This window comes from Corvus kubaryi, unplaced genomic scaffold, assembly GCF_017639235.1.
Source record: "Corvus kubaryi isolate FWS band 111438036 unplaced genomic scaffold, C.kubaryi_AGA036_p1.0 37300, whole genome shotgun sequence".
NCBI lineage: Eukaryota > Metazoa > Chordata > Aves > Passeriformes > Corvidae > Corvus > Corvus kubaryi.
The window spans coordinates 306,448-328,059 of NW_024581093.1; the positions used below are offsets into that span (position 1 = coordinate 306,448).

The 21,612-nt window shown below is 65.5% G+C and overlaps 1 protein-coding gene across 1 annotated transcript in view; it reads left to right on the forward strand.

The window, feature by feature from the left end:
- Positions 1 to 538: 538 nt before the first annotated feature.
- The window catches only part of PIEZO1 (piezo type mechanosensitive ion channel component 1), a 23,101-nt gene continuing 2,027 nt past the window's right edge, over positions 539 to 21,612 (forward strand). The window contains exons 1-44 of the mRNA XM_042027039.1: positions 539 to 687; positions 6,716 to 6,811; positions 7,786 to 7,908; positions 8,210 to 8,252; positions 8,340 to 8,490; positions 9,285 to 9,423; positions 10,049 to 10,262; positions 10,410 to 10,575; positions 10,790 to 10,882; positions 10,957 to 11,196; positions 11,273 to 11,533; positions 11,603 to 11,714; positions 11,825 to 12,003; positions 12,077 to 12,225; positions 12,418 to 12,597; positions 12,672 to 12,760; positions 13,237 to 13,394; positions 13,466 to 13,642; positions 13,743 to 13,868; positions 13,949 to 14,149; positions 14,230 to 14,434; positions 14,534 to 14,638; positions 15,174 to 15,327; positions 15,949 to 16,192; positions 16,282 to 16,378; positions 16,456 to 16,624; positions 16,701 to 16,790; positions 16,907 to 16,995; positions 17,190 to 17,261; positions 17,670 to 17,767; positions 17,850 to 17,946; positions 18,215 to 18,289; positions 18,382 to 18,554; positions 18,626 to 18,744; positions 18,829 to 18,969; positions 19,049 to 19,307; positions 19,384 to 19,572; positions 19,774 to 20,056; positions 20,184 to 20,292; positions 20,375 to 20,522; positions 20,612 to 20,826; positions 20,947 to 21,105; positions 21,182 to 21,329; positions 21,430 to 21,612. The exon at positions 21,430 to 21,612 is cut by the window's right edge and continues 19 nt beyond it. Of these exons, the coding sequence (XP_041882973.1) occupies positions 624 to 687; positions 6,716 to 6,811; positions 7,786 to 7,908; positions 8,210 to 8,252; positions 8,340 to 8,490; positions 9,285 to 9,423; positions 10,049 to 10,262; positions 10,410 to 10,575; positions 10,790 to 10,882; positions 10,957 to 11,196; positions 11,273 to 11,533; positions 11,603 to 11,714; positions 11,825 to 12,003; positions 12,077 to 12,225; positions 12,418 to 12,597; positions 12,672 to 12,760; positions 13,237 to 13,394; positions 13,466 to 13,642; positions 13,743 to 13,868; positions 13,949 to 14,149; positions 14,230 to 14,434; positions 14,534 to 14,638; positions 15,174 to 15,327; positions 15,949 to 16,192; positions 16,282 to 16,378; positions 16,456 to 16,624; positions 16,701 to 16,790; positions 16,907 to 16,995; positions 17,190 to 17,261; positions 17,670 to 17,767; positions 17,850 to 17,946; positions 18,215 to 18,289; positions 18,382 to 18,554; positions 18,626 to 18,744; positions 18,829 to 18,969; positions 19,049 to 19,307; positions 19,384 to 19,572; positions 19,774 to 20,056; positions 20,184 to 20,292; positions 20,375 to 20,522; positions 20,612 to 20,826; positions 20,947 to 21,105; positions 21,182 to 21,329; positions 21,430 to 21,612 (6,582 nt within the window). The 5' untranslated portion in view covers positions 539 to 623. The remainder of the gene's footprint in view (positions 688 to 6,715; positions 6,812 to 7,785; positions 7,909 to 8,209; positions 8,253 to 8,339; positions 8,491 to 9,284; positions 9,424 to 10,048; positions 10,263 to 10,409; positions 10,576 to 10,789; positions 10,883 to 10,956; positions 11,197 to 11,272; positions 11,534 to 11,602; positions 11,715 to 11,824; positions 12,004 to 12,076; positions 12,226 to 12,417; positions 12,598 to 12,671; positions 12,761 to 13,236; positions 13,395 to 13,465; positions 13,643 to 13,742; positions 13,869 to 13,948; positions 14,150 to 14,229; positions 14,435 to 14,533; positions 14,639 to 15,173; positions 15,328 to 15,948; positions 16,193 to 16,281; positions 16,379 to 16,455; positions 16,625 to 16,700; positions 16,791 to 16,906; positions 16,996 to 17,189; positions 17,262 to 17,669; positions 17,768 to 17,849; positions 17,947 to 18,214; positions 18,290 to 18,381; positions 18,555 to 18,625; positions 18,745 to 18,828; positions 18,970 to 19,048; positions 19,308 to 19,383; positions 19,573 to 19,773; positions 20,057 to 20,183; positions 20,293 to 20,374; positions 20,523 to 20,611; positions 20,827 to 20,946; positions 21,106 to 21,181; positions 21,330 to 21,429) is intronic.

Genomic DNA, 21,612 nt, shown 5'->3' on the forward strand with positions numbered 1-21,612 from the left:
GGTGTGGGTCTGCCTCTGGCTCTGCAGTGGGCACCGAGCTCTGGGAACACGGGACTGTGTGTCCGGCTCAGGGATGTAGGATCATGGACCCAGCTTCAGGAACACGGGATCATTCCCCAGTGCCAGGGACACACCACCCAGCTCCAGGGCTGCACGTCAGTGCTCCCCATTCCGTGCAGCAGCTCTCAGCTCTGGTATCAAGAACAAAAATTCGGCAAAAATTAGCTCCGGCTTCTTTATTTCACTTTTGAACGGAATAAACAGGAAACACTGTCTGGGCCTGCTTATCTTTATTTTCTTTTTTTTTTTTTTTTTTAAGTGTTTTTTTTTCCCCGACCGCAGAAAGCGGAACCCGGGGAGCTGCGGGGCCCGTGCTGAGCCCGCACAACTCGTGTCAGCAGTGGCGGGCGCGGTGCCGGCGGGCGGTGCTGAGGCCGCGCCGGCCCCGCGGGGGGGGCGGGCGGTGCCGTTTATAAAGCGGCGGGCGCGGGGCGGGGGCAGCGCCTCGGAGCGCCGCAGGACCGGCCAGCGGCACCGGCACCGGCCAGCGGGGCCTGCCCAGCCCCGGCGGGGCGGAACGGCTCGGAGCGGCTCGGGCCGGGCCCCCCCCGTTCCCCGCCGCGATGAACCGGCGGGGGCTCTGCGCGGGGCTCTACTGGCTACTGCTGCCGCTCGCCCTGCTCGCCGGTGAGTGCGGGGCGCGGGGTCCCCACGCGGGGGCGGCCGGCGCGGAGATCCCCCAAAGGTGACCCGGGTGGGTCCCCCGCCTGTGGAGAGGGTGGCTCGGGGACCCTCCCCCCCCCCGGGGTTGCCCCGGTGGCTGCTGCCGCTCGCCGGTGGCTGCGGGGCTCCCCCCAGCACGTGGAGCGAGGGGCGCGGGAAGTGCCGTGAAGCCCGGGGCGAGCGGAGCCCTGCAGCCGGGAAGCGGGGCTGGGATCCCCGCGCCGGGAGGAGCCGCCGGTGGCTCCGGGGAAGGTCGGTGCCGGGACGGTCCCCCCGCGGGGATCACGCTGAGTTCTCCCCTCTCCACCCGTGACCGAGCCCACTCGCGGGTAGCGCTGCGACTTTCTCCGGGGCGGGAGGGTGTGCGCGTGTTCCCCCCTGTCCCCCGACACCCGGGGGCTGTTTGGGGTGCAGGTGACCCAGTTTGGTCACAGCCGTGTCACCACGCTCGCTCCGCTGTGGTTGCAAGGTGGGGGGTGAGGAGGGGGCCGGGGTGGGCGATGCCCGGGGGCGGCTGGCACCTCCTTCTGTCCCCGTGCCCGGGTGGATCCCGGCAAGCAGAGTGCCCACCCCAGCTCCTGTGGCTCTGCGGTCCCCATGCTGCCACCAGCCCATTCCCAGCACTGTCGGCCTTTGATGGCAGATGTGCCACCCACCAAGGCAACCGGCTGGCCACCAGCCTGGAAAATCCCCGTGTCCCGGGACGCGCAGGACAAGAATCGGTTCTTTGAAGCCCGGTTGCTCCGCAGCCTCTTCGGGGACGCTGCGTTTGCGTAGACGCAAAGGAAAAACCTCTCTATAAACAGGATTGTTCAAGGGGCTCCTTGTGCCGGGCACGGGCTGGGGCTGTTCGCCACCAACACCGGGCTCGCACCACCCATGCTGGGAGCCCTGGCATGGCTTTCGGAGTAACCCTAGAGTGACTTTCGGGATAGTGTCACCTGGAGAGAGAGGGACATGCGCCCGGCCGAGGGAGGCGCGTCCGGCCGAGCAGCCCCGTTCCCGGCTGTGTTTTGGGGAGCAGGATTGGGTTTCGGGGTGCTGGCTGTGCCGCTGGCGCACCGGGCAAAGCCTCGCTGGCAGAGGAAGTCAGTGACTCTTGAAAAAGCTGCTTTTCCTTTGGTTTGCTGGGGCAGTGACTCAGAGCATCGCGCAGGATGTGAGGAGGTTAATTATAACCCAGCCCACGAGCGGGGCTGGGAGCCGGGGCTGCGCTCTCCGGACAGGGGCGCAGCGGCCGGGCCGGGCCGCGGGAGCTGCCGGGTGCATCCCATGGGTGCCCGGGGCGACACGTGGCCTCCGGGCGCAGCGTCCCGTGGGGCCCTCGTGCTCCAAATAACGCTGATTTGGCCCCAAATCTCCCCAGGCTCGCTTGGCTCTTCACCCTGTTCCGGCACGGGCTATGCTGGGGACCCCCGGTCCCCCCCCCCCCCAGCTGGGGACACTGGTGGCCTTGCTGTCCCCTCCCCTGTGAGCTAGTAGGTGGCTTGTTGAAATTTGGGGCCCCACTTGGGCGGGGACTCCGTCCTTCTCCAGCTGATTGGCCACGGGGGTGACTCAGCAGTGCCCAGGGGTCTCGCAGGAGCACCCGGGGGAAACTGAGGCACGGGGGGCTGTGGCTCGTCCCACTGCACCTGGGTGGGAGGAATTGCCCCGGAGCACGACCCGCCTGCGGCCCTTCCTTCCCTGGCAATATGGCTCTTCCCAAACGTCCGGAGGATGTTTGCTCGCGGCTGCCGGCCAGCTCGGGGCGAGTGGAGCTGCAGGCCCTGGGCCCCACGGCGTGGCTCGGGGCGGGCCCCGCTTCCCACGGCTGGCACAGCACAGACCCCACGGGTGGGTCCCAGCCGTGCCATGGGGCTGTATCCCCACCGCGGCTCCGTCCTTCCTGCTGGGGTTCTGGGGTGCTGGAGCCGCTGTGGGGGGCACAGCACATCCCACGCAAGGGGGGACCGACCGGGCACCCCCAGTGCCAGTCGTGGCCACGCTGATCCGTGGTGCTCGGGCAGGAGCGATGGGTGAAGGTGGCACCCCCTCCCTGCGGCTGCGGTGCCCCCCAAACCCCCTGATGTGGGGACACAGCCCCTCCTGCCCGGCCAGGGTGCTGGGGGGTCCCTGGGGGGCCCGGGTGCTGCAGGGCTGGAGCTCAGCCGGGTGTCAGTGTGGGCTGCAGCAGCTGCCTCCTGTGGTCAGGTGCTTTTTATAAAACCAAGGGAAATAAAATAGAGGAGGAAAAAAAAACCTGTATTAAAAAAAAAAAAAAAAAAAAAAAAAGCAAAGCCACTGCTGCCTCCAAGAGCAATAACTGCTGCTTCCTCCCAGGAGCAGGGGGAGGGGACGGGATGGGATGAGAGGATGGGATGGCATGGAGAAGCAGGGCCTGGGCGCCTGTGTCCCCAGGACTGAGCCCCCACAGTGCCACCGAGGTGGGGGACACCGTGGGGGCTCCGCAGGGGTGCAGGGGGTCCCCTTTGGGTGAGGACAGCAGGGTTTGGGCATTGCTTGGTGCTGCCATATGGCAGCCACAGGTCATGGCCCTACTGGGAATATTGGTGGATCTGGGAATGTGCGTCCTCATGTGTCCCAGTGCTGAGCCTGCAGCTCTGGGAGCCCTGTGGCACGGGCTGTGCTATCCTGGTGTGTGCCAGGGAAAGGGCTGTCCCCTGACACTTGTCCCCCGGGCTGCTGCGTTCCCTGCCCCATGGCACGAGCTCCTGCTTGATGCTGGGATTTCCCAGGCTGGCAGCCGTGGCACCCGCTGGCACCCAGCCCAGTGCCCTCCTGGGGCATCTCCTGCGGCATTCCCAGGAGCAGGGAACTGGTGGGATCGGGATTAACTTTCCACAAAAACAGGATATGGTGGGTGAACCGGTGGGGCTGTTCTTTCCTGGAAAGAGAAGCTGAGGCTGGGAATGTGCCGGTGGCCAGCTCTGCTTGCCCAAGGACTTTTTGCTTTGGGACTGGTGGGATTTTGGGATAGGGAGCCACACTGATGGGATTTTGGAATGGGGCCTCTGTGTTTATCACCCTGCCTCTGGTTTGCAGCCAGTGGGTGCAGAGTCCTGGGAGCAAAGTGACACCTTGGGGACCCCATCAGGGTCCTGGGGGTTGGCAGCTGGGGCTGGTGAAGTGGGAGGCAGCTTGGCAGAGCTGCCTGGCTCTGGCAGCAGGTAACGGCCCTGTGAGTGAGCAGGGCAGGGAATTAAAGAGCTCTGCTAATTAATCCTGAGCGGCCGCAGTCCCTGCAGAGCAGCGGCTGCACCAGCGCCAGGAGCGGTGTGGATGCGCTGATGGTGCAGGGCTGGTGTGTGGGACTCCTCCAGCTCCGGGGGGTCTGGGGAGCCCCCTTTCCCCACGCAGTTGGGAATGGATCCATCCTGGCAGCTGGCTGGGTGTGGAATGGGGCCTGGTTTGTGGGAGGGGGCTGTGCCAGACCCCAACCCTGTCCTGCAGCTGCTCTTCCCAGCCCAGTGCACCGGGACAGATCCTGATGCCGACTCCTCCTGGCTGCCTCCACTTCACCAGTGGTGCCCAGTAACCCCAATCCCCTCCCATGGCGAAATTCAATTAAGGCTGGCATGGAGGAACCCCACACATCCCGCCCAGCTCCCCAGAGCTGCAATTTTCCTCCTCCCAGCTCGTTAACGTCGTTAATATTTCCCGTGCCGCCGGTGCCGGCTGCGGTGGCGGTGACCTCCCGGCAGCGTGGGAGCTGCTCTGGCTGCTCCCGGGGTCACAGGGCTGGGCAAGCAGGAATTTGGGGTGCCAATCCAGGATACCTGACTTAGGGGACAAGGTGAGTGCTCCGAGAGAGACACCCCGGGATGTCGTGGGTAAAGGTACTGCTTGCGTGGGGAGGGGGCCGTGGGTGCCACGGCGCTGCACCCACCCACCTGCACACCCAGCTGGCCGCTCGGAGGGCGGGTTTGCTCTCCCCACATGCCAAACTGGTTTTTCTCCCTGTGCCTGCACTTTCCCGCTGTCAGCACTGCAGGGAACCGGTTCCCTCCGTCTGCAGGACGGAGCACCCACACACCTTGGCACGGCACGCCCCGCTGCAGCCGGGTGGGTTCCCAGCCGGGCTCCGAGGGTGCTCCCGAACCAGGCTGTCACCACCTTCTTTCCCTCCTTTTCTGTCCTGGCTGAAGCCATCAAGCACCTCTGGGAGCTTTCTTGGTGATGCCTGAGGGGTGCAGGCTGAGCCGCCAACCAGAGGGTCCCGGGGGTGCTGGTGGCACCAAGCAATGGGGTCAGCATGTGGGTGCCCCCCCAGTGCCAGCCATGCCTGTGGGTCTCCCCACAATCCCCGTTCTCATCGGAACTCCAGCCGTGCCACCACGTGCCCTCGGTGCCACCGGCACCCAGGCCGTGGCCGTGGCTGGGCTGAGGGCTCGCGGTGGGGCTGCTTCACCCCAGGGTGGGTGGGTGGGTGCCAAGGGGGGCCTGCCTGGCTCCCACGGAAGCTGGAGCAGCGTCTCGCCCCCATGCCGGGAAGGCTCCTCTCGGCGCTGGCGGGGACGGACGGGGAATATTTGCTCCATGAGATCATGGTTTGCCCAAACAGCCAGGAACCCTCGGCAGCAGCGGCGTGCGGGAGGTGACGCGGCCCGGGGTCACCGCGGGGAGGTGGCCGCTGGTGACGGTCCTGCTGCCCCCACCGCGGGCTCCCTGTGCCCCCCGCCCCTGCTCGGGGCCGGGCTGTGCTTCGCAGGCTTGGCGACACGTGGGGACCCCGCTGTGGGGCTGGAGCTGGGTTTAGCCCCGGTGTGGGGCTGTGGGACGTGTCCCGGGGCGTTCCTGGGCGCTCCCTCCACCGCCCCCGTGCCCTGCGAGGGTGCCCCGCTGTCCCCGGGGGTTGTGCCGTGTCCTCCCGGCCGCGCTGTCCCTCTCTCCAGGATGTGTTGTCCCACTGAAACCTCGTAAACACAGGAAGGGCCGTGCCGGGCTGCGGTGCTGAGCACGTCCCTGGCGCCCGGCTGGGACCCCCTCGCCCCCCCAGCCCCACGGGGTCAGGGCTGCCCTCTGACCCCCCTGTCCCACCCCCTTCCAGAGTGGGGTGCCGAGGGGAGCAGCTCCCTGCCCCGGCCGTGCAGAGCCCCCTTCCTGGGCTGTTCCAGAGGGATCCCCCGATGCTGGTGGGATGTGTCAGCAGAGGGGATGGGGGGATGTCCTGGCACTGCCTGGGGCAGGGCACAGTGACAAAGCTCAGCTCCCCATGTCCAGCCAGGCACTGCTCCGGGGGTGTCTCGGTGCTGCTGCCCATCCCCGTGGCCTTGGGGCTGCCCTGTGGGTGCTCCCAGCTCCTCCTGCCGTGCATGTGCCCGTGTCTGTCACTGTGAACGCGGTGACAGGAACGCGGCGTCCCCAGCTGGGGTGGCAGCTGCCCTGCCACATCCCCGCCGTGCTGTCCTTGTCCCCATCCCTGTCCCTGGTGGTGGCAGCTCTGCAGGCTGCTGCCTCGGCCCCGCTCCTCCGACGGTTTCGTGCCTCCAAACAAGCTGTAATTTAGGTCTAAAAATAAGCGAGGGGGAAGGTGCTGAGCTGGTGGCACGCCCGGAGCATGGCTGGGGACAGGTGCTGTGCCACCCCCGGGGAGGTCACGGGTGGGGGTCCCAGCCTGGCTGTGGGGGTCCCTGCAATCCTCAGTGTGGTTTTGCGGGAATGATGTGGAAACGCGGCAGATTTTTCTCGTGGCTCTTCTTCCCCTGTCACTCCACGTGTCTGGGACCTTGAGTGTGTCCCCTCTTCTCTGTGTCACCCATGTGGGTCACCAGGAGTGGCACAGCCTGAGGTGCTCCTGCCTGTGTCCCTCTTTCCGATGGCATTTCTGGGGCGCTTGACCCCCTCGTCCTACCTGGCATCACCCCAGGACCCCAGTCCCACCTGGCATTTCGAGCTGCCTCTCTTTTGGGGATGCCCATGGTGGGGGAATGCAGCTGTGAGCCCTCCCGGTGCCACATCCCTGTCACTAACCCCGTCCCTCTGTCCCCAGCCTGCCTTTTCCGCTACAACGTGCTCTCCCTGGTGTACCTGCTCTTCCTGCTGCTCCTGCCCTGCTTCCCGGGGCCCTGCCCACACTTCACCGCAGGTAAGGGGCTCACCTGGGGCTGCAGGGCTGGGACAGGTGAGGTGGGCAGCAAGGGGACTGCCACCCCCCTCCCACGGGCACCTTGGCTGCGGTTTCACCCCGGCTGGGCAGCGTGGCTCCGTGTGGAGCCTCTCTCTGTTAATTATAGCCCAGCGGGGCTATTAATAGCCCTCCTGCTCCAGGATGGCCACTTCGGAGCCTTATTAACCACCAGCCTCAGGGCTCAGGGCTGGGCTGTGCGGGCACACCACGAGCAGCCCCTCCGCCCTGCCCGGGGCGTCGCGGTGGCCACAGGGGGTCACCCACACCGGGGCAGGTGGGCACGGGGTGCCCGTAGCCCCCCCTGTGTCCGGCTCTGACCCTGCCCCCAGCTCCTGGCACAGCCATAGCTGAAAGCTTTACCCTCTGAATATTTCATGGGCTCGCACGGCCCCGGATCCCCGCGCTGCCGAGAGCTTTTGTGTGGATTTACAGGAAAAAACAAGTGGAGGGAAAGCTGTTGGCCCGGGGCCGCCCCCAGGCCGGCTCGCAGCTGTGGTGGGCTCGCTGCCTACCCCACCCCCTGGCCAGGAAAACGGGCACAGGGCCCGGAGAGCCGGGTGGGATGGGGGCACGGCTGCAGCTGGTGGAAGGGCTGATGGGGTTTGGGGTGGGGAGGACCCCTGGATTGTCCCCTCCCATGGGACAATCCAGCAGGGATGGGGATGCCGACTGCATCCCGGTGTGCTCCCTGACCTGCAGGGCCAGGGAAGTGCCAGCTGGGTGCTGCAGGGACACAGGGAGGGAGGGTGCCCATGGGCTGTGCTGGGCGCACAGTGAGGTGGGCAAAGCCCTGGTGGGATCCTGTCCCTGGGGCAGAGCCTTGGAATCTCTGGGCACAGTGCACCCTTCCCAGCTCTTCCCGAGGGTGCTTGGTCCCTGCTGGGGTTGTGGTGTCCTTGGGTGGTGGGTGACAGGTTGCCCGTGTCTCGCAGGTCCCACCAGCCGCATCCTCAAAGCCCTGCTGGGGACCAGCATCCTCTTCCTCCTTGCGCACTTGGTTTTCCAGATATGCCTGCACACGCTGCCCGTGCTGGACCAGCTGCTGGGGCCCAGCTGTGAGTAGGGGGTGCCCATGCCCACCCTCACCCACCCACAGCTCTGCTCCCTGTGCTGCCCTGGGGCTGCACCCTCAAGCTGGGGACGTGTGGGACCCATCCTGCTGGCACTGGGATGGTGCTGAGGCTCTGCAGGGTCCCACCACATGCCATGCCAGGGTGTCTGCTGGGTGCCCACTGCACTGGGCACAGAGCCCATCCTGCAATCCCATGGGTGGGAATGTTCTCCCTGTGGTGGGGGGGTGCTCAGAGCCTGCCCACGCAGGGTCTGCCCCGCTCAGTGCCCCCCTTCTCTCCACAGGCAGCTCCTGGGAGGTCCTTGCTCGGCACATTGGGGTCACCAGGTAAGGGCACCCCGGTGTGTGGGGCTGGGGGCTGGCAGTGGCTGGGAGGTCACCCCTGAGCCCTCCCCTGCCCTGCTCTCCCCCCAGGCTGGACTTGAGTGACATTCCCAACTCGGTGCGGCTCGTGGCGCCCGACGTTGGCATCCTGCTGGTCTCGTCCGTGTCCTTGTGCCTGTGCCGCCGCCTCGGCCCTGCCACCTACAGACGGAACCCGGAGAGCCTGGAGTCCTCTGAACAGGTGAGAGCCACCCCCGGTGCCGTGGGGACATCCCACCATCCCCATCCCACTGCGTCCGCGCCAGCCTGTCCGTGGCTGGTCCCTGTCCCTTCCCTGGGCACAGCCTGGGACGTGGGGGCTTGGCATGGGGTCATCCCCAGTAGTTGGGGACCCAGTTTGGGGCAGTTTTGGCTAGGATGGAGGGCTCGGTCATTGTCCCATGGCCTGGGGTGACACAGCCATGGAGGAGTGCCCGTGTTTGCTCCAGCATTGCCGCAGGGACCCTGGCAAACAGCCGGGACAGTGGGGTGGGCAGTTATGGGGTGCCCAGCTCGAGCTCGCTGCTGCAGGGCTGGGTGCTCTGCCGTGCTGTGCCATGCCAGCGCCGCCTGGCAGTGCCAGCAGGTCACGAGGACGCCGTGCTCGTGGCAGGGGGGTCACCAGGCAGACACAGCCCCAGTGGCACCCCCAGCCCCGCTTCGGGGCTCCCCAGTGCCCAGGCTGCCGCGCCTGGCTGCGGCCGTGCCGGGCTGTAACCGGAGCAGCGGCTGGCGCGGATGCCTTTGCCGTGAGCCCAGGGAGGCAGCCTGGAAAAAAGCTCCGTGCTGGGAACCCGCATCCCGGTGCCAAGAAAAACAGCCGCTCTTTGGAGGCGCTTTCCAGGCAGCTGATGAGATAAACACGGCCAGGTGCCGGGCACTGTGCCCACCTGGCCGGCCACCCCTGCCCTCCCCAGAGTGGGGAAACTGAGGCACGGCCAGGAGCTGTCCGGGATCGGGTCATGGAGCTCACACCAGCCTGGTTTTCCCTGACAGAGGGAAGAGAAGGATGTGGGGCGGCACCGGCGCGCAGCCAGCAGGGACACGCCGCTGAGCAGCCGGCTCTGGAACAAGGCTCACTGGCTGCTCTGGGAGGCTGGGAAGGGCCTGGCCATCCTGCTGCTGGCCTTGGCAGGTGGGCACGGGGTGTGGGGGGCACGGGGTGAGCTGGGGGGGCTTGGAGGGCGTGCTGCTGGGGGGATGCTTGGTCCGGGGGGAGAGCTTGGTCCAAAGCGGGGACTCTCAATCCATGGGGGTTGTGGTGCTCAGTCTGAGGAGAGGGATGCTTGGTCCATGGGGGGAGGATGGAACATCCAAGGGGAAAAGCTCGGTGTATGGAGGGAGGGATGCTTGGTCTAGAGGGGAAAACAGTCTAGGGAGAGGGGATGCTTGGTGTTAGGTGGGAGAATGCAATCCAAGGGAGAAATCTCAATCCAGGGGGAGAGCTGCTCGCTCCGAGGGACAGATGCTTGATCCATGGAGGAAGAGATGCTTGCTCTGGGGAGGGAGGGGATGCTCAGTCCAAGGAGGGAGGATGCTCATTCCAAGCGGGAGCGATGCTTGGTCTGAGGAGGATGGATTTAGAGTCCAAGAGGCAGGAGATGCTTGGTCCAAGGTGGAAAACGTGGTCCAAGGGGAAGGGACGCTTGCTCTGAGGAGGGATGCTGGGTCCAGCGGGGTGCTCTCAGTCCAGTGGGATGCTGCTCAGTCCAGGGGCTGCCGGGCCGTGCACTGACCGCCTGCGGGGCGCTGCTCCCCAGGGATCACCCTGCCCTCCGCCTCCTCCAGCGTCTACTTCCTGCTCTTCGTGGGGCTGTGCACGTGGTGGGCCTGTCACCTCCCCGCCAGCTGCCAGGCCTTCAACGTCCTCTGCATCCTCGTCAGCATCTACAGCGCCGCCCACCTCCTGTGCCTCTATGCCTACCAGACCCCCTTCGTCCAGGGGGTCTTCCCACCCCCCACCATCTGGGCACGGTGGGTCCGTGGGGAGGGAGCTGTGCCCAGGGTCCCCGTGATGTTGAGCTGCCCAATCCCACCCCAGGGAGGGCGGCCAGAGCTTCCCTCCAGTGTTGGCTCATGGTCCTGGCTGGGGGGTTAATGTCACCTCCTCTGTCCCCACAGCGTGTTCGGCTTCAAGGACATCATCCTGTACCACAACTGCTCCCAGCCCAACACCCTGGAACTCAACACCAGCTACCCCTGGCCTGTCTACGCCAACCCCGGCATCCTGCTCCTGCTCTACTACACCGTAGCCACCCTGGTGAAGCTGCACTGGCTGGGTGCCAAGGTGAGGGGCTGCAGGGCTGAGCTGGACACTGATGGTGACAACGGTGACCATGGTGCCTGGCGCGCGTGGCCGCGACTGCCCCGGCCCTGGCACAGGGGGACGTGGGGGGCAGCGGGGTGCCCGCAGTGTGGGGTGCCTTGGCAGGGGCCTGGGGCACGATCCTGCTCCCTGATGGTAGCGGTGGGTGCCCTGAGCTGGCTCCTGCCCCTCGCAGAGAGCCGTGGCACCGGCACAGCCATGCTCAAGGGTCCTGGTGGAGCTGGAGAGTTGGCCCAAGGACGCTGACCGCGTGGTTGAGGACACCAAGGTAGGTTTGGGGGGGGCTGTGCAGGGAGTGGGATGGGGTTGCCAGGGTGGGCTCTGAGCCCTCTCTGCCCGCAGCCCATGCTGTCCCCCAACACTGAGAAGCCGAGCGGCAGCACTGAGAACTGCACCGTGCACGTCCTGAGCGCACGTAAGCCTGACCCCAGCCCCTCCCCAAACGCTGCCCGCAGCCCGGGGTGCCTCACACGCCCCCTCCCCATGCCAGGCAGGAGCCGTCGGGTGGAGTGGCTGCCCCTGCGCACGCTGGGCCACGTCCTCATGAAGCAGAGCTACGTGTCCGCCCTCATCGCCATGATGGTAAAGAGCTGGGAGGGGACACGGGCACGGGGACGGGGCTCCTCCTGGGCCGAGCCCTCATCCTCGCTGCCCACAGGTGTGGAGCATCACCTACCACAGCTGGCTGACCTTCGTGCTGCTGCTGTGGTCGTGCCTGATCTGGATGGTGCGGAGCCGCCGGCACTTTGCCATGCTCTGCTCGCCCTTCCTGGTGCTCTACGCCATCACCCTGTGCAGCCTGCAGTACGTCTGGGCCATGGACCTGTCCCCCGAGCTGCCCACCCGCATCAGCTTCATGAGGCTGCGGCCGCTGGGGCTGGTGCATCCCAGGTACCCCTGCCTGGCCCTGGGGGCGAAGGTGAGTGTGGTGCTGTCCCAGCCCTGTGTCCCAGCCCTGGCTGGCCCCGCTCACCGCCTGTCCCCACAGCTCCTGCTCACCCTCACCTTCTGGATGCTGCTGCGCCAGTTCGTTAAGGAGAAGGTGCTAACGAGAAGGGCCCCGGCCACACCGCTCCTGGAGGTGTCTGTCACGGATACAGGTGAGGGCTCCTGGTGTCACCCATGCTGCGCCAGGCTGAGCACCCCACAGCTGGGGGGGGGGATCCTGGTGCCCCCTGCCCGGCTCCTGCAGCCCCTCTGTGCCCCACAGACACCAGCCAGATGTGGGATGTGCTGAAGAACCTGGGGCAGGTGGTGAGGAATTTCTTTGCCAAGTTCTGGATCTGCGTCTGCGCCGGGATGTTCATCGTGGTGACCTTCACCGGCCGCCTCGTTGTCTACAAGATCGTCTACATGCTCCTCTTCCTCCTCTGCCTCATCCTGTTCCAGGTAGGGGGGCTGGGGACCCCTGGGGACCTGTGCCATCCCCAGGGTGGCCCTGCTGATGTCCCTGTCCCTGCAGGTGTACTACAGCCTGTGGCGCAAGGTGCTCAAGGGCTTCTGGTGGCTGGTGGTGGCCTACACCATGCTGGTGCTCATCGCCAACTACACCTACCAGTTTGAGGACTTCCCCATGTACTGGAGGAACCTGACGGGCCTCACTGATAACCAGTGAGTGTCCCCGACCCACCGTGAGGGGTGGCACCAGCCCTGTGGTGGCACCAGGGCATGGCCAAGGGATGGGTTGCACATGGGGAAACTGAGGCACGGAGCAGGTTGGGATTGAGCCCTGGCATGGGGGCTCGGTGCCCATTTGGGGTGGGATGGATGAGGCCCCGTGCTGACCCTCGTGTCCCCATCCAGGCTGAGCGACCTGGGCCTGGAGCAGTTCAGCGTCTCCAAGCTCTTCTCCAGCATCCTCATCCCGGGTTTCTTCCTCCTGGCCTGCATCCTCCAGCTCCACTACTTCCACCAGCCCTTCATGCTCATCACCGACCTGGAGCACGTCCGTGCCCCCTCTGGGGCCCCCTGCCGCATCCCCAGGTAGCACCCAGTGCTGGATGAGCCCCCCTGCACCCCGAGCCCCCCATCCCCGCTCTGAGCCCTCCTTCCCACAGGTCCGAGGAGCTGCATGGGAGCCGCCTGCTGCGGGATGCGGCCGCTGCCGAGAGTGCCCAGGCCGGAGACTCCGACACTGAGTCCCTGGGTACAGGGCTGGGATGGGGGTCGGGCTGGGATGGGGTGTCCTCCAAGCCAGGAGGGACCTAGCAGGGGTAGGGGGATGGATTTGGGTTGATATCCAAGTGTGGGAGGGCATGGAGATGGATTGGGGCACCCTCCAAGCCTGGAAGAGACTTGCAGGGTATGAATTGGGATGTCCTTCAAGTCTGGGAGGGTATGAGGATGGATTGGGATGTCCTCTGAGCCAGGAAGGGGCTGGGAGGGCATGGGGGTGGATTGGGGTGTCCTGTTAGCCAGGGTGGTGCAAGGATTTATTGGGGTCTCCTTGAAGTCTGGAAGAATACAGGGATGGACCGCGATGCCCTCTGAGCCAGGAAGAGGCTGGAGGTTACAGGGATGGATTGGGTTGTTCTCCAGGTGCGGGAGGTTGTGGGAATGGGTTGGGGTGTCCTCAGAGCCAGGGAGGCTACGGGGGTGTCCATGAGGGTCCGTGTCCCACAGACTCCAACAAATGGGGGCTGGTGCTGGAGCGCCTGATCGTGCTGGGCCGGACCTTCTCGGACACGGTGACGCGCGGGGAGGTCTTCGTGAGGCGCCTGCTGGAGCTGCACGTCCTCAAGATGGTGGCTGTCTACACCGTCTGGGTGGCCCTGGAGGAGGTACCCTGGGGAGCTGCGGGGTTGGGGGGCTCAGCCGGGCCCCCCGAGGTGCTGACAGGGCCTGTGTCCAGGTGTCGCTGATGAACTTCTTGCTGGTGCTGCTGTGGGCCTTGGCCATGCCCTACTGCCGCTTCCGCCGCATGGCCTCGTGCCTCTCCACTGTCTGGACCTGCATCATCATCGTCTGTAAGATGCTCTACCAGCTCGAGATCGTGGACCCCCGCCAGTACTCCAGCAACTGCACCCAGGTGTGCCCGGCAGGGCCGGTTCTGGGGGGGCTCCCTGGCTGGAGAGGGGCTCTGGGGGGCCGAGGGGCACTGACCCATCCGCTGGTGCTCCCCTCTGCAGCCCCTACCCAACGACACCAACCTGACCCCAGAGGAGCTGGGCAACTCCACGCTGTACCGCGGCCCCGTGGACCCTGCCAACTGGTTTGGCATCCGGAAGGGCTTCCCCAACCTGGGGTACATCCAGGTGGGGCACGGGGACATTGTGGGGACCACCTGAGGGGATTCTTGGCTTGGCTTGGTCCTGAGCACCCCCTGTTCCCCCAGAACCACCTGCAGGTGCTGCTGCTGCTGGTGTTCGAGGCCGTGGTGTACCGGCGCCAGCAGTACCACCGCAAGCAGCACCAGCTGGTGGCCCCCGTCACCGAGACCATCTTCGAGGACATCTCCCGCGAGCACCTCGACCTCGGCCTCGTCAGCTGCGCCAAATACTTCATCAACTACTTCTACTACAAATTCGGCTTGGAGGTGGGAGCACGGATGCTGCGGGGGGGTCCCAGCACTCGCAGCACCCCGGTGCTGAGCCTTGCACCCCCCTGCACCCCCAGATCTGCTTCCTGATGATGGTGAACGTGATCGGGCAACGCATGAACTTCGTGGTGATCCTGCACGGCTGCTGGCTCGTGGTGATGCTGACGCGGCGGCGGCGCGCGGCCATCGCTCGCCTCTGGCCCAAATTCTGCCTCTTCCTCGTCATCATCCTCCTCTACCAGTACCTGCTGTGCGTGGGGATGCCGCCCGCCCTCTGCCTGGGTAAGGGGCACGGGGGCCTTCCTGGGGGGCACCATTGGCCTGCCCTGGGAAGGGGCTGGAGCAGGGGGGTGGCACTGATTGTGCCCCCCTGCCCTCCAGACTATCCGTGGCGCTGGAGCCACACCATTCCCCTCAACTCGGCGCTCGTCAAGTGGCTCTACCTGCCCGACTTCTTTGAGGCTCCCAAATCCACCAACCTCATCAGTGAGTAGCCCCCTGCCCACATGGTGCCCTGTGCCCCTACTGCAGCCCCACTCCAGTTCCCTCCTACTTCAGTTCCTGGGATCCCCCTGCTCCAAGAGTGCCCCAGCCCCCAGTTGCCCCCTGTCCGAGGGGTGCCCTGTCACCCTACTCCAGCCCCTGTCCCCATCAGTGGGGTCCCATCCTGCCTCCAGCAGGGGGAAGAACAGGCAGGAGGGGTGGAGGAGCTTTAGGAGCCCCACCCCATTGGAGGTGGAGCCTAAATCACACACACCCAGTTGGAGGAGGAGTCATGGCAAACCCCACCTCTTTTTGGGGGAGCTTGATTGTTTCCCACCTTCTTTTGGAAAAAGAAGGGGCCTGGAGACATCTGCACCCAAGGAGGGGCTTGGTTAAAGAGGAGGAGGTGGGGCTGGGAACGCCACACCTGCCTGGAGGGAATGAATGAGCTCCCCATCCTGGCATCCTTGGGGAAGGGTTTGGGGGGTACTGGCAACGAGGGGAGCCCCGTGGCCGGGGCTGAGCCGTGTTCCCACAGACGACTTCGTGCTGCTGCTCTGCGCCGCCCAGCAGTGGCGCGTGTTTGAGGCCGAGCACTCCGAGCCGTGGCTGCAGGAGGCCGGGGACAACTCCGACCGGCTCGACCGGGAGCGGGACCACCACAACCCCACCCCCAACTTCATCTACTGCAAGTGGGTGCCCCCGGCACAGCACCCTGACCCGTGGGCTGGGGCCACGGGAATGGCATCCCCTGTGGGCAGTGAATGGGGCGGTCACCTGGGATGGGATCCCTGGGGGTATGGACAGGATGGGACCCAGCTGGGATGAGATTCCTTGGGGTATGGATGAGATGGAATCCCGCCCTTGGAATTCCAACCTCAGGATCCCAAACTTTGGGGCATGGATAAGATGGTTCCCCCCCAGGGATGGGACCCTGTGGGGTGGGGACAAGATGAGATCCCATCCTTAGATGGCAAATCCTGGGATGGGACCCCTTGGGGTATGGATAAGATGGGACCTTCAGGCAGTGGGACTTGCTGGGCTGGGATCCTCTACGATGGGATTGGGACTCCTTTGGGCCAGGGATCCCATTGGACAGGAACCCCCCAATGGCTGGAGCAGGAACACTCTCAGGCTCTTCTGGAAGGAGATGAGGTGGTCCAGGACACCCCTGGTGATGGTGCTGGACCCTCAGAGGCGTTGGGACCCCACAGACTGGACGCAGCCCTTTGTCCCCCACAATAGGGCTGGTGGGGGGACTGGGACTGTGCTGGGAGGGCACCAGGCCCCTGCTCTGAGCAGCCCATCCGCAGGTCCTACCTGGACATGGCGAAGGTGGTGGTGTTCCGCCACCTCTTCTGGTTTGTCCTCGTGGTGGTTTTCATCACCGGCGCCAACCGCATCAGCCTCTTTGGCCTGGGCTACCTGCTGGCCTGCTTCTACCTGCTGCTCTCGGGCACCGCCACGCTGCGCAAGCCGGCCCGCGCCCGCCTCGTGCTCTGGGACTGCCTCATCCTTTACAACATCACCGTCATCATCTCCAAAAACATGCTGTCGGTGCGTTGTGATCCACGTGCTTCTGCTCAGGTCACCCTGGGCATCCCCTGGGCTGGTGACAGAGCCGTGTGTGCCCTCTCTGCCCGCAGCTCCTGTCCTGCGTCTTCGTGCAGCAGATGCAGAACAACTTCTGCTGGGTGATCCAGCTCTTCAGCCTCGTCTGCACCGTCAAGGGCTACTACAACTGTGAGTTGCTGATCTGGGGGGCTTGGGGGGTGCAGGTTTGGGCTGCTGCCTGACCCGCCTGCACCTCTGCCTGCCAGCCAAGGCGATGGCCAAGGACCACGACTGCACGCTACCCGTGGAGGAGGCCGGCATCATCTGGGACAGCATCTGCTTCTTCTTCCTCCTGCTCCAGCGCCGCATCTTCCTCAGCTCCTACTACTTGCACGTCATGTGGGACCTCCAAGCCTCTGCCTTGCAGCCTTCCAGGTGCGATTGGGGTCCTGGAGGGGTCCCCATGGGTGCCGGGGGGCCCCCCTGACCCTCCACTGTCCCTGTCCCCCAGGGGTGTGGCTCTGTTCAAGGCCAGCATCATGAAGAGCCTGCGCTCGCACCGGCGAGCCGAGAGGAAGTCGCTGGACCAGCTGAAGCGGCAGTGAGTGGGTTTTGGGGGGCACTGGGACCCTTCTCCGTGCACCTTGGGGCACTCCCATGTATGGGGTGCCCCTGGGGCTCTGGGGGAGCGGGCTCCGCAGCATCCTCTGCCCGCAGGATGGAGCGGATCCGCACCAAGCAGCAGAAGTACCACCAGGAGCGGCTGCCCCGCAGCGCCGGCCCGGGGCAGGACGGGGCCAGAGCAGGTGAGAGCCGAGGGGGTCCCTCCTGTGTCCCCACCCTCTCTCCGGCACACGGGTGTGCCTGTGGCCCATCGCCGACGCCCATCCTGGTGGAGCCCCGTGGAGCAGTGAGGTGACCCCTCCCCGCCCCGAGTCCCCCCCAGCCGGGCTGGGTGCCCCGGGTGTGGCCGTCCTCAGCCCTGTCTGCTGTCCCACAGCTCCCGGCGGCCCTGCGGACCCGTCCCGGCTGAGGGAGCGGTGGTGGCGGCCATGGTTAGACCACGCCGCAGGTACAGCCCTGGCACGGGGCCGTAACGGGGCACAGCCCCTCGGAGAGGTCCCCCCGCCGGGACCACTAACACCCATGGGAGCCGTAGGTGACACCCTGCATGTCCCCTGTCCCCAGGCTCGGCCGCAGGGCACTAACCACGGCTCCTCTGCTCCCTAGCACTAACGGGGTGTTGGACTGGGGGTGCCAGGCTGGGGTTGGGGTCACCGACGTCGGTTGCCTCTGAACGCTGGCGCCGGAGGGACCCCGCTTTGGGGACGTGGCAGTTGAGTCGTTGGTTTTGATGTCCCCATGGGTGTCCTCGGTGCCAGGCAGAGCCCTGGGAGATGGCAGCGGGGCCAGCCTGGGGTGTGACACCCCTGCCATGGCCCTGGCTGTGCCGTGACGCCCTGTGCCCCCACCCCGGCAGTGCTGCATTCCGGGGAATACTTCCTCTTCGAGTCGGACAGCGAGGAGGAGGAGGAGGTGCAGGAGGAGCCACGGCCGGAGAGGCTGAGCGCCTTCCAGGTGAGCAGGGCTGGGGGACTGCAGAGCAGCTGTGGGGGCTGGCAGTGTCCCCAGGGTGCTGATGGCCGCTGTCCCCCTCCAGCTCGCCTACCAGGCCTGGGTGACCAACGCCAGGACGGTGCTGCGGCAGCAGGAGCAGCCCGAGCAGCCAGAGCCACCCAGCCCCGAGAGTGCTGCAGGTGGGTGTGACACCCCAAAATAGGGCTGGGGGGGTGGGGGTCAGGAGGGGACACAGCCCTGCCTGGTGCCCACTGTGTGCCCTGGCAGGGCGCTTCCAGTGTGTGTGGGGGCTCTCTGGTGGCTACAATGGGGTTGGGCATGAGCTGTGCAGCTTCTTTGGTGCCCACGCTGGTTTCTAAGGTGGATGTGGGGGGACAGGAGATGGGGTGGTGCATGGGAGAGCCCCAGAAATGATGTTCGCCCTTCCCTGTGGTCTGACCCTTGCAGGGGATGGTGCAGGGAGAGAGGTGGAGGCTCCTGAGGGGGCTGAAGGCCAGGAGGAAGAGAACACAGAAAGTTCTGGTAGGTGGGCAGCAGGACTGCAGCTCGGGGAGATACTGGGGGGGTCTGAGTGGGCACCGAGTGACCCCCCACCCCTCTTTTTGCCCTGGCAGAGCGGAGCAACATCTTGCAGCGGGCGCTGAACACGCTGAGGTTCCTGTGGCTGCTGTGCCAGGCCCTGGTGGACGGGCTGACCCAGTGGCTGGACGCCTGCACCCGGGAGCACACGGACATGTCCCGCATCCTGCTCCTCGAGAGATGCGTCCTGGCGCAGCGGCTGGCCAGGGTGAGCCTGGGGGGGCACTGGGGCACGGGGGGTGGCACCCCACAGAGGCACTGACACCCTGCCTGCTGCAGGGAGAGGAGATAAACCACGAGTTCCCAGATGAGCTCTACGTGCTGCCACCAGAGGAGTTCCCGCAGGAGCCGAGCCTGCCCGGCGCCTTGGCTGCGGATTCCCAAAGCGGCGCTTCCAGGCAGGTGCATAGATACCCTGTTGGCAGTGCCACAGGTGGGGCGGGCGGGCACGGGGCTCACCCCTGTCCCTGTGTCATCCCCAGCGGGAGCCCAAGAGCCGCCCCTGCCGACAGCCAGGAGCTGGTGACAAACCTGGGCTCCCAGGAGGACGTGGCTGATGCCCAGGGGTTCCTGGCCGTGCCCCAGCAGCGCAGGCGGACTGCCAGTGAGCTCCTCATGAGCAGGTGGGGACAGCGGGGCGTGGGGACAGCGGGACGGGGATGGGGAGTGGCAGGGGGCTCACCCCGGCCCTGCATCCCGCAGGAGGATGTACGTCTCCGAGCTGGAGGAGTCGGAGCGGTTCTACCAATCCCACAACCGGTTCCTGAAGCTGCTGCTGGCCGGGTACCGCTGTGTGACCGCCCACTCCGAGCTGCTCTGCTACTTCATCATCATCCTCAACCACATGGTCACTGCCTCCATCCTCTCCCTCTTCCTGCCCATCCTCGTCTTCCTCTGGGCCATGCTTTCCATCCCCCGGCCCACCAAGCGCTTCTGGATGACCGCCATCGTCTTCACCGAGGTGGGCAGGGGGTGGCCGGTGAAGGGACGATGCCACCCAGCCCCCACTGCCACCCGCTGACCCAGCGTCCCCACAGGTGATGGTGGTGGTGAAGTACCTCTTCCAGTTTGGGTTCTTCCCCTGGAATGGCTACATCACCCTGCTGCGCAACGAGGGCAAGCCCTTCTTCCCACCACGCATCCTGGGCTTGGAGAAGACTGGCCGCTACAACAAGTACGACCTCCTGCAGCTCCTGGCCCTCTTCTTCCATCGCTCCCTGCTGCTGGTGAGCCCTGGGCTGTGGGTGGGCGTTTGGGGGGAGCTGCAGCTGCTCCGGGGGGGCTCTAGGGAGAGCCCAGTGAGCGCTGGGTGGCTCTGCTGTGGTTTCCCACCAGTGCTGGTTGGGAGGGAGTTGATGCTGTGGGATGGGGAGTGGAGGTGTGTGGGGCTGGGGGGCAGCAGGACCCGTGACCGTGTCCCTCTGCAGTCCTATGGGCTGTGGGACCATGAGAAGACGACGGAGGAGAAGCGGGTGGACAGCAGTGAAGGGGAGGAGAAGGAGGAGGCAGCCGTGTCCCCGCCGTTGGTGCTGGTTGAGGAATGGCCAGAGGCTCCAGCCCAGCGGGAAGCACTGGGAGCAGCCACGGAGCCGGAGCTGGAGCCAGAGCCGGAGGGCAAGTCCGTGGAGCAGAGAGAGGGGACCGAGACCACACGGCTCCGCTTCAGGAGAAGTCAGGGAAGAAAAACACCAGAGGTGGTTCCAGGGGAAGGTGAGCACCACTTCCCAGCCCTCACACCCTGGTGAGGAGCAAGGCTGGCACCCCCAGTGTGCTGGGGTCAGGCAGGGTGTGGCCCTGCAAGGCCCGGGCTGTCACCCACGCTGTGCCTCACTTCAAGGGGTTGAGAAGGAGAAGAAAGAAGAGGTGGAGGAAGCAGCAGAAGAGAGCCACGCTCAGAGGAAGCTGAAGGCGTTTGGCTTGCGGGTCAAGGGCTTCTTCCTTACCATGTGAGTCGTGGCGGTGCTGGTTGGGGTGGGGGCTGTGGGGTGCAGTCCCAGTCACCTGTCCCTGCGTCCCCTGTCCCCGCAGGGCACGGAACATGTACCGGCCAGTGCGCAAGTTCTTCCAGGACATCCTGAACACGCAGAACCACGCGGCCACCGACGTCTACGCCTACATGTTCATGGCCGACGTGGTCGACTTCATCATCATCATCTTCGGCTTCTGGGCCTTTGGGGTGAGCAGGGAGTCCCACAGGGCCCTGGCTGTCCTGCCCCCGCCACAGGGGTGAGGCTAGGCCACGTGCTGACCTCTGCTGCACCCCAGAGATACACGGCGGCCGCTGACATCACCTCCTCGCTGTCGGAAAACCAAGTGCCGCAGGCTTTCCTGCTCATGGTGCTCTTCCAGTTCACCACCATGATCATCGACCGCGCGCTCTACCTCCGCAAGACTGTGCTGGGCAAGCTCATCTTCCAGGTCATCCTGGTCTTCGGCATCCATATCTGGATGTTCTTCATCCTGCCGGCCGTCACCCAAAGGTACATCCCAAAGAATTCCCCGCCGTGGCACTGCGTGGTCCTTGCGTGGCACCTTGGTGTCCCCAAGCCCACGTGGTGGCCCAGGCTGGTGGCTGAGGGGGTGACACGTCCTTCCCTCAGGTTGTTCAGCCTCAACTCGGTGGCCCAGCTGTGGTACTTCGTGAAGTGCATCTACTTTGGACTGTCGGCCTACCAGATCCGCTGTGGCTACCCCACCCGCATCCTGGGCAACTTCCTCACCAAGAAATACAACCACCTCAACCTCTTCCTCTTCCAGGGGTACGGCACAGGGTTGCAGGGACCCCTGGGCACCCCGAGGGTGCCGTACCAGTGCCCTGTCCCCGTGTCCCCCCAGGTTCCGCCTCGTGCCCTTCCTGGTGGAGCTGCGGGCCGTCATGGACTGGGTGTGGACGGACACCACACTGACCCTCTCCAACTGGATGTGTGTGGAGGACATCTACGCCAACATCTTCATCATCAAGTGCAGCCGGGAGACGGAGAAGGTACAGCCCCTGTGCCAGGAAGGGTCCCCCACTAAGCCCCTTGTTTCTTGGGGTCCCCCTGAGCCCACCCTACACCGTGTGCTGTCTCCCCCCACCCCAGAAATACCCCCAGCCCAAGGGGCAGAAGAAGAAGAAAGTGGTGAAGTATGGCATGGGCGGCCTCATCATCCTCTTCCTCGTGGGCATCATCTGGTTCCCGCTGCTCTTCATGTCCCTGGTGCGCTCCGTGGTGGGCATTGTCAACCACCCCATCGATGTCACTGTCACCCTCAAGCTGGGGGGG